This window comes from Manis javanica, chromosome 17 (assembly GCF_040802235.1).
Source record: "Manis javanica isolate MJ-LG chromosome 17, MJ_LKY, whole genome shotgun sequence".
Classification (NCBI taxonomy): Eukaryota; Metazoa; Chordata; class Mammalia; order Pholidota; family Manidae; genus Manis; species Manis javanica.
In genome coordinates, this window is record NC_133172.1 from 16632046 (window position 1) to 16644265 (window position 12220).

The 12220-nt window shown below is 45.8% G+C and overlaps 1 protein-coding gene across 8 annotated transcripts in view; it reads left to right on the top strand.

Annotated features, from left to right (window-relative positions):
* Positions 1-12220, top strand: part of ZNF793 (zinc finger protein 793) — a 36990-nt gene that overhangs the window by 19065 nt on the left and 5705 nt on the right. For 6 of the 8 annotated variants that reach the window (XM_037013856.2, XM_037013854.2, XM_037013863.2 and 3 more), the window contains 2 exons: positions 9591-9720; positions 10236-10331. In XM_037013856.2, coding sequence (XP_036869751.1) covers positions 9591-9720; positions 10236-10331 — 226 coding nt within the window. The remainder of the gene's footprint in view (positions 1-9590; positions 9721-10235; positions 10332-12220) is intronic. The other 2 variants (XM_037013858.2, XM_037013864.2) reach the window with 1 other exon arrangement.

Sequence of the window (12220 nt, forward strand, 5' to 3'; positions counted from 1 at the left end):
TAAGCTGCTCTGGGCGGGGTGTCCATCAGAGCAGCGCGGAGCCCTGCGCATGTGGGAGGCATGCCAGGTGCACTCCCCAATGCTAGCGTGCCCCTGCCAGGCAGCTGTGTGGCAGCAGCAGACTTTGGGTCTGGCCCGGGCAGCTGTGCGTTGGGCTGGGATTCTGGTTGGCTGCTGGGAGTGCGCCTGCTCCCTACCGGGCCCCTCTGGCTTCATTGCTGCTGGTGTGCATGAGCCTCGCCCGGGCTGTTCGGTCACGCTGCTGCGGGCTAGCAGAAGCCTCTCCTCTGGCGCATGGATCTGCTCTCGGTCCCTTCTGGTGCGCTGCCACTCTTCCGCTACTGGGCCCTGTGTCAGGGTCTGTGCCAGTTGGAGGAATGACTGGCAGGCTGCTTAGTGTCATAAGGGGCTTCAGAGCTGCACTGCCTCCGTTTAGGGCGCCTAAGTTTCCCTGGTATTCCCAGCTGCTGAGACAACTTTGTCCAGCTATGGGGTCCCTGTCTCTTTAAGACTTGCAGAAAGCACTCGCTTTTCTTTTGTCTCAGGGGCGCCGGCTGCAGAGACCTGCCCACAGGTTTTGCTTTTCCGTTTCTCTAATATCCAGCACCCCATGCACCTTGTGTCTGCGTTCTGTGTGCAGATTTCTAGAGCTGGTTGTTTAGCAGTCCTGGGCTTTCACTCCCTCCCCGTTCCAACTCCTTTCTTCCCGCCGGGTTTTGGGGTGGGGGAGCATTTGGGTCCCGCCTGGCCACAGCTTGTCTCTTATCCCCTTCGTGTGATGCTGAGTTCTCGCAGATGTAGATGTATCCTGGCTGTTGTACTGCACTGCATCCACTGGTGTCTCTTTTAGGAATAGTTGTATTTATTGTATTTTCATAAATATAAATGTTTTGGGGAGGAGATTTCCTCTGAACTTCTCATGCCACCGTCTTCCCGTGATCAGTTGCTGCCTTCTTAGGGTAAATTCCTAAGAGTGGAATTCCTGGGTCAAATGGTATTTCTATTTTGAGTTTTTTGGGGAACCTCCATTCTGCTTTCCACAATGGTTGAACTAGTTTACATTCCCACCAGCAGTGTAGGACGGTTCCCCTTTCTCCACATCCTCGCCAACATTTGTTGTTTGTCTTTTGGATGTTGGCCATCCTAACTGGTGTGAGGTGATATCTCATTGTGGTTTTAATTTGCATTTCCCTGATGATTAGCGATGTGGAGCATCTTTTCATGTGTCTGTGATGCCAGCTGATTTTAACAAGATGCCCTGGAGCTGGGATGGCTCTTAGTGTTGTGTTGAGCAGAGGCAAGGAAGCCTTTATATTCCGAAAAAAAAATTGTAAAATTACATGCCTCTCCTCTTCATCCCTATGTTTGGTGAACATGGCATGACCTTTTGGGTGCAGAATTACATCTTTTCTATTTTTTTCTGTTCTGTTCCATTTCATTTTGTTCAATCCCATCCGATTCTGTTCCCATTAGTGCTGTTTGAGAAATACTGACCCAGAGCCTGTCTCCAAGCCAGGCCCTGTGTTCTATGATAAAGCCTTATTGGTGCTTTTCCACTACCACACGGGGTGTCTGGTTGGCATCTCCTCCAGCCATGGCCTTTGTGTCAGTTAGGGTCTCATGTGCCAGCCACCATGGCCTTCAACCCTGGTTTTGGTCTTGCCAGGTCCATCTGCCTGGGCCATTGCTCAGGTGCAACTCTAAGGCCCAGCATTCTTTTCTTCTAAGAGAACTATAGCCTCCTGAGAGTGGAATGCAGATCTGGGCTGCCCTCTACCCTTTCAGTCTCTATGGGATCTTGTCAATGCCAGCCATTCATAAGTTAGTGGGCTGTCACTCCTGGCACTGTGCAGTGTACTAGAGCTATCCACCCCACTAATGCCCAATGCACAGGCCCTGAGTCCCCAATACACACCTTTTTTTTCTTTTCAAATTATTTTCTCTTTCTTGTTGCTCCTCAGCAACGAGAAGGCATTGGAGGGACAAACAGGACCAGCCTGTTATCCCCGGAGGCTAAGTGAGAGGGCAAATGTCGACAGCTCGGTCACCCTCCCCAGAGATCCGGGTAAAACAAAACCACACCAAGCCGGGAGATGTGTCAGCCTTGGAGGCGCAGCAAAACTCAGCTTTATTGCATCAGAAGCTTAGTTATATAGAGGAAGATAAGGAAATAACAGAAACCAGTGGGAATTGATTATCTCATCTGTCACTAGGGTCTTAGGCAGGTTTTAGGTAGGTGGGGAGGTGGAGTTAGGGCTAAGAGCACGTGTGTGGGAACTCAGTTGGGCCACGAATGCGGACATAATGAGGGAGGGTGGAAACCTCCAGCCTGTGGCCTTTTCTTTGTTACACGCCTAAAAGAGGCAAAAGGTCCCAACAATTTCCCCTTTTTGTTTTATAAATGCTCTGGGATGTCCCGGCGGGCAAGGACCCTGTCTTAGATTGTCCCCCTCTGGGGATCTTACCCGTCACTGGGTACCTTGCAGCTCCTTGGTTGTCCCAAGCTTACTCATCCTCCGAGGCCTGTCTTAGGTTGTCTCCACCTTGGAGATCTTACCCGTCATGGGCACATGGGGAGATAGTCAGGGGGAATCAGTGGACACTGCTGCATCATAAGGCTCACAGCGACTGTAGGGGTCACTGGCTTCTGTGGCAAGTCTCTGGTATTGTACTTGCACGCTCATCAACTGAATTGATTCAATTCTTTTTTGGACAAACTGGACAATTTTGTTAATGGTGCAGGGCCCAAAAGTGAAAAGTAGGAGCAAAAGAAGGATAGGACCAAGGAGCAGAAGATAGGGTGACCACCTATGTAACTCAGGCCAAAGAAAATTGGCTTGTAATTCTTGTCTGCGTCTCTCAAGGTCTTGAAGTTGTTTGACCTTATTTTGGACTATGCTGGAGCGGTTCGCATAGAAGCAGCATTCTACCTGTAAAAAGAGACATAAGCCTCCCATTTAGCTGTGAGGAGGTCAAGCCCCCTACGGTTTTGTAGGACTACTGCCGCGAGGGAATCTAATTGTGCTTGGAGGTCAAGAATTGTGCTGGCCACAGCTCGTAGGTCATTGATCATCTGTTGAGAAAGAGCTTTATAATAATGTAGGGAGGTCCCTAATTCTGCTGCCCCTGTGGCAGCTCTGGTGGCCACCCCAAGGCCTAAAAGCAGGGGGATAACTTTAATGGCCCTTTTTGATCTACCTCCGATGTGGTCTAAAGCAGGAATAGGGAGGCTCTGATTATTAGGGACCACTCCAATGTCAGGGAAAATTATAGCTGGAGCACAAAGTCCCATCCACCCTGTCAGGAGAAAGCCAAACGCGTCTTCCCCACAAATGAAGACTGTTCCATTAGGGGGACAGAGAAGAGTATTGTTCACAGTAATATTTTGTTGGCAAAAGGAATAGTGGATTCGACCTACATCTATCCCACTAGTATTATCAGAATGGGGGTCAGCTTTGAAGCATGGGCCTTTAGGGGAGAGAGGGTCTAGATATACCCCAGAGCTTGAGGGCAATAGCGGGCACTGGGGCTCAGTCTGTGACAGGTTAACAAGAAGAGCATTGACTCGTAATGGTCCCGGCTTCAGGCACAGCCAGCAATCTTTAGCTAAATCAGGATTGGTTGTGTTGAGTAAGGTAAAAGCAGCCTGTATGATTGATTGTGTCTCAGGATCAAGAAGCAATTCTCCCCTGATCTCCAGGAGGCTAAGAGGTTGGTAAATCAGAGGATTTTGGTCTTCAGTCAGCCTGTCTAACAGTTTTTTAATTTGGTGCTGTCGAACCTCATCTTGGACTCTGCCCCCACCAGAGATGCCTATACGGGCAACTCGATTCCAGGAGGCGTGAGCTCCCCTATTCTCTCGACAGTCAGCATATTCAGTCTTGCCTTCTGTCAGAATTGCATACCAGTATGTTTTGTTCTGTTTAGTGCAGGGGCTAACTTCCTTATAGCATCAAGCCTGAACGGAGGCATGAAAAGTGGTGCAAGGACACTCAGAGGGCGGTTTCCCTTGGGTTGGTGTATATATTTTTGGGCCCGGCCAACACTTGTGAGTGAGAACTCTTCCAGGGCATCCATTTTCTGTCCCTTTCATGAGTGTGGCTGCCCGTTGCCCATTAGGGCAGATTTTGATAGAAATGTAACAGGTTTTGGGGGGAGGAGTTTGGGTGAAAGAGCAGGCCATGCAGGGGTCTCCGATGGTCTTTTGTAGTATGGCTCTTGCTTGACCAGGATCTCCAAATCCTGTCTTAGCTAATGGGAGATTCACTGCTATTAGCAGGAAGACCAGCATCATTGGGTTCACTGTGGACTCTGAAAGAGAGAGAGAAGAGAGATATCCTCAGGAGGTGAGGGGCCTTCTGGGTCATCATTGACATTAGTGAACTCCCCCTCTGTAGGGGGGTAATACTTGAGATCTCTTGCGGGGACCCAGATCGGCCTTTTTTCATTGGTCAGAAAGACACAGCCGAATCCCCTTCCAGCTGTAATGAGGGGGTCTGGGCCCCTCCATTCTCCAGTAAGGGGGTCCTTCCATCAGGCTCTAATCATCTGATAAGTAGCGGTTGTTGTCCAGTGCTTTTGAAAAGGCGAGAAGTGTTCGCCTTTGGCAAGATTTAAAATATTCAGAGTAAATAATGCCATCTTTAGTTGATCATGGGTGGGGAGTGTTCCCCCTTTTTGTTTTATAAATTGACCTTTGAGGATATGATTGTGTTTTTCTATGATTGCTTGTCCTTTAGGGTTATAAGGAATTCCAGTGGTATGAGAAATTTGCCATTTACTCAAGAATTCAGTAAAAAATCTACTGATAAAGCATGGACCATTATCGGTTTTGATTTGATCTGGCAATCCAAGAATGGCAAAGCACTGGAGAAAATGGCTTATGGCATGTTTGGATTTTTCTCTTGTATGGGCTGTATCCCAACAAGCATGGGAGAAGGTATCAACTGTTAGAAATATGTATTTAAGCTTCCCAAAAGGGGCAAAATGTGTGACATCAGTCTGCCAAAGGTTATTGGGCCTCAGGCTTTGAGGGTTCACTCCGCCCTTTTGAAGTGGAGGAACCTGTAGATAGGGATGGCATGATTTACATGTTCTAATGATCTTTTTTAAGTCTCTGATGGGGACTTGAGGGAACCGATGGTGTAGTCCCCTCCAATTAGTGTGTGTAAGTTGATGAAAAGAGGTGGCCTCCTATAGCGTGTAGGCTGAAGCTAGTCGGTCTGCAAGAGCATTGCCCCTCGACAGAAAGCTTGGCAAGTCTTGATGTCCTCTTAAATGTTGTATAAAAAGGGGAATTAGTCTCTGTTTTAACAAATTGCGAGCTTGAATCATCAAGGGAGTGATGGGATTATTGTCAAGTCTGATGTGTGCGCCCACAAGGTTGGGCAGTAGATTGACAACTTAAAGGCTATCAGAAAACAGAGTAAGAGGGCTTTGGATCTCAAACAGAGCTAAAACAACAGCATAAAGCTCTTTAAACTGGGCAGAGCCCTGTACCTCATGAAAGAAGGTTACAGCCAGAGGGCATTCACTTGTGCCTCGGGGAAACATTACCAGAGGCTCCCCATTTACCCCTGTCAGTAAAAACAGAGGGGAAAGAGGGGTCTGCCTCAAAGAGGAACATTTTAGGTGGCTGCCACACCAACTGGCTAAAAGAACTCATCCACTTATAGGGATCATAGTGACAGTCCACTATCCCCGGAAAGCCATTGCCAATCTGGAATTATTTCTCTGTAGCCACGAGAAATCATTGACCCGAAAAGGGACAATCAAAGAGTGGGGTTCACACCCAGAAAGACGGACAGAAAGATCTTGTCCCTTGACAATGCAGTCAGCCATTTGATCCACTATAGAGTACACTCGGAGTGCCCCTCCCACAGATAGATGTATCCAATGTACAGGATCTCCCTCCTGAGCCAAAAGGGCAGTGAGGAGGGTCTCTCCTGCCATAATATAGAGGATCAGTGGCAAGTTTGGATTATGTCTTTTTAAGGCAGCTTTATCAATGGCATGTTGAACTTTTGTCAATGTATCTCTATGTATAGGGGTTAAAGTCACTGTTGAGGCTAGGTTAAGGCCTTTTAATAGGTTGAAAAGAGGAATAAGATCAGCTGTGGTTATAGGAATCCAGGGACTCATCCAATTGATTTCCCCCAGCAGTTTCTGGAGCTGTGGTAGTGTATACGCGTCCTGAATACATAACTGGGGATTAAGAGGGGAGACAACATCTAATGTTAAAGTAGTCCCCAAAATTTTAAAAGGGGCTATCTGTTGAACTTTATCTGGGGCAATTTGAAAGTTGTAGTTTTTGAGCAGGGAAAGGCACCTTTTAAAGGGTAGTCTAATTTGCGGGAACAAGTGGTCCCCAAGATAATATCATCCATATATATGTAAAAGAGGATGTGAGATTCCTCTCAGCTTATTGCTGGCATTCCTCTTTATACAAAGCACACCAATTAATATAAAGGGGGCCAGGGAGAACTGCCCGGGCAAGAGCCCTCCAATCTGCGGCGTTGCACGGATGGTGAACAAGTCCCTGGAGGATGGTCTCAGTCCAAGGAGCATTGGGGCCGTCCTCAAGAATGGCCTTCTTTAACTCCTTAAGGTCACCTGGCTCCCAAGGGTACCAGGGGGAGGGCAGTTACCTCCGGGATTAACATTGACAGGAAATAGCTGACATGGCCCTAGGTTGGGTTGTGGGTGGAGCCCTGGTTCTCTTGAGGTTGGCAGCCAATAGGAGAGCATGAGTCCTTATATGGGGAAGGAGGTAATGTCTCCGCCCTCAGGTATGGGAGGGGAGGGGCTGATGGCAACTTGAAAGGGTTAGAAGGAGAGCTAAGACCCAGAAGTGGAGGATATAAGGGAGTTGTGGATTTTGGGGGCAAAGAAGTGGCATCAAATGGGTCGGTGGTGCGGCTGCTTCGATCCTTCTCAGGCTCTTTATCACTCTCCTGGCCTGAAGGGGTGGTTTTGGGTGGGGGAAGAGGACCCAATTTTCCCTGAGATTCGATAATTAATTCTCAGTCTTGATAATTTGCTATAATGACTCAGAACTCAGGGAAACACTTACTCTTACAGCTTTACTATAAAGGATAGAAATGAACAGGCAGATGAAGAGATACATAGTGTGAGGCACAGAAGAGTCCCAGGAGAGGAGCCTCTGTCCCTATGGAATTTGTCATGAACATCCTCCTAGATGTGTTCATCTGGAAGCTCTTCAGGGTTTTTATCAAGGTTCCATTATGTAGCGTGACTGGTTAAATCACTGGCCATTGGTGATGGGCTTAATCTCTAGTCCCTCTCTGCTCCCCAGAGGTGGAGAGATGGGGTGAAGCTGCAATCCTGTAATCACTGGTTGACTCCTCTGGCAACCAGCCTCATCCAAGAGTCACATCATTAGCATAAACTCAGGTATGGTTGATGAGCCTGTTATGAATAACACAAGACACTCCAATTACCCCTTTCACTCAGGAAGTTAAAGTGTTTAAGAAGCTCTGTGCCAGGAACCAGGAATGAAGACCAAATACATATTTCTTGATATATCACAATATCACAGGTACCCTCTTAGGTTAGGACTTGTGGGGTCTCCCTCAACAGCAGTCTGGTCCCAGGGCAATGGGCTCTTTGGAGAATTTGTTCTCTTTGCCCTAAACCAGAGGACTGACTGGCCAGTATAATATGAGGCTTGCCAGGCTGCAAAGCCTCCTTTCCAGACTGTATTCCTCTTCTGGGTCCCTAGCTGAACTCTTCTCTGCTGGCCTCTTAAATATTAATGTCCCTTGAGCCCTGGCTTGGGCCCTTTGCTCATCATGTCTCCTTGCAGAGAGCTACCGCATACTTTGATAACTAGCTACCACTTGCATATTGGTGGCTAACACAGTTTCACTCCATTCCTGATCTTGCTGTGACACAAGACTCCTATGACTATCCCCGGAAAGCCATTGCCAATCTGGAATTATTTCTCTGTAGCCACAAGAAATCATTGACCCGAAAAGGGACAATCAAAGAGTGGGGTTCACACCCAGAAAGACGGACAGAAAGATCTTGTCCCTTGACAATGCAGTCAGCCATTTGATCCACTACAGAGTACACTCGGAGTGCCCGTCCCACAGATAGATGTATCCAATGTACAGGATCTCCCTCCTGAGCCAAAAGGGCAGTGAGGAGGGTCTCTCCTGCCATAATATAGAGGATCAGTGGCAAGTTTGGATTATGTCTTTTTAAGGCAGCATTATCAATGGCTGTCTGCCAAGCATCTCTACCCATGTGTGCCTCAGACATGTCTGACACATGACATCCTCTTTGCTTCTGTTCTTTCTCTCACCTCTGATTACCACCACCATCACCCACTCACCTTTGAGATACCTGGGTGCTTACTCTTCCTTCACCCACAACCAGTTAAGGTGCAATTCTCTTCTTCACAATGGCCCCTCAGTGTCTCAGTGTTACTGTTCTACTTGTGAACATTGTCTTCCATCTAGGTTTTTACAGTCTTTTCCTTTCACTTCCTTCCAGGTCACCCACCACATTTCTCTTCCCATTCATTTACTTTCAGCCCATCTGTGAGTGCTCTATCACTTGTGGGCAACATCACTTTTTTTATGCAGTGTGACAGTCTCTGCCTTTTTGGAGTATTTTCCTGTATATTAAATTACATTATAATTTAATATAGTTTAAATATAAATATAATTGTTGGCATGGTTGGATTTATATCTGTCACTTTAGTATTTAGTTTTTGTCTCATCTGCTTTTGTTGCTCTGTTTTCTCTTGTGTGTGTTTGTGTGGATTAATTGAATATTTCTTAGAATTCATTTACTTTATTTCAGAATACCTCTTTGCACTATGATTTTAGTAGTTGCTCTAGGGATGCCATACACATATTTAACTTTTCAATCAGCTTGGACTTATCATTGTACCACTTGACACAATGCAAGAAACTCACCACATGCCTTCTGCAATGTGCTACATACACCTCTCCACTGGTATATTTCCCATTGTCTTGAAGTCCATCATCTCATCACTTAAGGCCTCTGTGCACTCTTCTCTTACTAATGAGTGACTTGCTGCCCTTAAAGTCATGTTTTGCCTCCATGTCTTTGTTTATGCTGTTCCTTCCACAAGGAATGCAGTTTCTCCATTGTCCTACAGAGAAGGCTATGCTCCATGTATCCCTTAGCTCTGAAAAGCCTGAAAAGTGAAATAGACCATTCACTTCTCTGTCATACCCTAGATGTCCTACCATCACAACTTTTATACTTGCACTCCGATGGCTTTACATTATTGCTCTCTCTGCCAAGCTGTAAGCACCTTCAGGTCAGGAACCATCCATGAATGTGTCCCCAGCAACCAGCACTGGGTCAGACATACAATGGGTCTTCAGTCAGTATATGTTGATTCAAAGTATAAATGACAATGGCCTCCAATGTGTTTGTCATTTTTCCCAACATCTGTAGCCCAAGGTCAGGAATATAAAAGGCATCTGAGATAGATAAATGATCAGGATAAGCACTGACCTGTGAACATTATAAAAAAAGTCAGTGTTCTGCCTACATTTTTCCCACAAGACTCATTGTTACTTCATCTTCAGCAGAGACCAGTGTCATTCAAGGACGTGGTAGTGGGCTTCACCCAAGAGGAGTGGCACAGGCTGAACCCGGCTCAGAGGGCCCTGTACCGGGATGTGATGCTGGAGACCTACAGCAACCTCGTCTCAGTGGGTAAGAACAGCTTTGCCACTCAATCTCAATTGTGCTTGAATATCCTTTTTCAGTTGCTGAAAGTCCCTAGAGCTTCAGAAGTACCAAACACTTTCTATGTATTTAGCTTTTTTTAAAACATTTTCTCTATTTTAGCCACTTTAAAAATATTAAAATGCAAGAGCCTTTATGAGGTAGGTACTTTTAGTACCACTATTTTGCACATTTGGAAACTGAGGCAGAGAAGTGAATTAACACCCAGTGTTACCCACCTCGTACATAGCAGAGCTGGAGTAGGATTTGAACCCCAGCAGTCTGGCTGCACAGTCTGCAGTCCTAATTGTTACGCTTTGCTGCCTGTGAGTTTGGTCCAAGTTTCGGTGGTCTTGGATTACTAATTCCTTTTGGGTTCTGTACGAGGTGGGTGTGCAGTCTCCTCCCAAGTACAATGTCTGTTATGCAGCCTTTAATGCTGCCTGAGTGGCCCTGAAGACCAAGGAGCTCAGCCCAAGGCCTGGATCATTTCCCTGGAACAGGTTATAAAGGCACCAAACCATATGTGATCCTCAAACTGGAGCAGGAGGAAGCACCATGGATTTGTGAGGCGGCATGCTCAGGCTGCCACTGTCGGGGTAAGTATGATAAATACAGCAGAAGGGGCACGCACTATGGGAGGCTGGCACCTTTGGAATTTTGTTCAGGGTCCAGCTCGTAAAAGCCTTCAGCCTTGATGCATCCCACCTACCTTATCCAGGTGTTCTTCCTCCCTCTACATTAACTATTACCTCTCCCTGTGTACTTGTTCCATCTCCCTTTCTCCAGAATCCTTGGTCTGTCTCTTGAGGTCATCATTACACCTTCCCTTTCACATTCTTACATTCTTACAAATAAGCTATGATTCTCCTATTCCCGATGCTCACTTCCTGTTCTGTGTTCTAATGGTTTCCAGGTAAAATGCCTCAGACCTGCCTGCCATAACCACAGTCTCACTTCCCATCCTTTCCTTATCCCTATGCCCCTTAACTTCCTTAAGTCACAGAGGAAGAAGCAGTGAATTCCAGGAGGTGACCTAGGACAGCTGGGTGATGAGGGAGATGGCTGAGCTTGACCCGTCTTCACTACTTCTCTAACATTCAGGAATAACTGCCCCTCTCCCATCATCTCTGTAAAATATTCCAACAATACCCATGGTACCCTGAATGTTGTAGCCCACTCTTAAGGATGCCTCGGAACTTCTGTTTTTCCACGAGAGTCATGAGCTTAGTAAGAGGAGTCAGTACCATCTGTTCCCAGATCTCTTTATGCCACTTCTACTTGGTGTTGTAATCACATAATTAGGTTAAATATTATGTAAACCCCAAAACATGAAGTCATTTTCATGCTTCTCCCCAAAATGATGTCATTGAAATTCCCATCATCCAGCTTTTACTGGTTGTATTAGTAGTAGTAACAGCATCAGAATTATTGGCCAACTCTTAGTGTGTGCTCACTGTGTGCCAGGGCTGTTTTCAGCCCTTTACATTTATCAACTTATTCAATCCTTACAACACCTGTGAGGTATCCAGTCTTTACTACTCCATTTACAAATGAGGAAACAATCACAGAATAGTTAGGAAACTTGTCTCAAAGCATATAGCAAAGGAAAGGACTGAATGGGGATTTGAACCCAGGTGGTCAAACTCCAGAACCAATTATCTTAACCATCACACTCTTGTGCCCTCTGGGGTATATTTTGCTTCATTAAACTGTGCTTTATCAACCTTCCTGAAACCATTGTAACCTGGCTGTCACTGCTTTTCTTTACCTTCTTTCAAGAATTTTATATAATTGCAAAAAAAAAAAAAATGTAGTGTTCTAAATGTTCTGTATCCTCTATTTCCCTGGTTGTAACCCAGCTTTTTCCTTTCAAAGGGCTACTACATTTTTCATTTTTCCAAATTTGGTTCCCTTCTCAATGGTATAACTCCCTCAAAGAAGTCATTCTGAGATTACATGGTGTTTACAACTGGTCTCTTTTCCATTTTGTGTCATTTTGTCCCCCTTGTACCATGTAGCCACCCATTTACCAGTCTAAGAATCATCTCCAGTTGTGTCCATTTACCCCTGCTTTATGTATGGCAAAACCTGACGTCATCCTCATTCCTACTTGCTATCTCCTCTCCAACCACACACAAACCACACACACACACACACACACACACACACACACACACACACACCTCATTTTGTTCCAGAGCTTTGCTACCATGTGGTCATTTTGAATCTTCTGTCTCTGCCACCCTATTTGTTCTGTCCATTTGTGCTGGTTTTGTTGATGGTTTTTCTTTGAGAAATGACTTAAATCTTCCTCCTCACTACTTTTCATTTTCCACTGACATCTAAAGTTGGACACAAATTACCTCATGCCTAAATGTTTAAAGGCATCCTTTTTGTGCCTTAGAACTCTAAGATATTCTGGTGAAGCCTAGTAGACCCCTTTCTTACATATAAAAAATAAAATATATAAGCTACAAATGGAAAA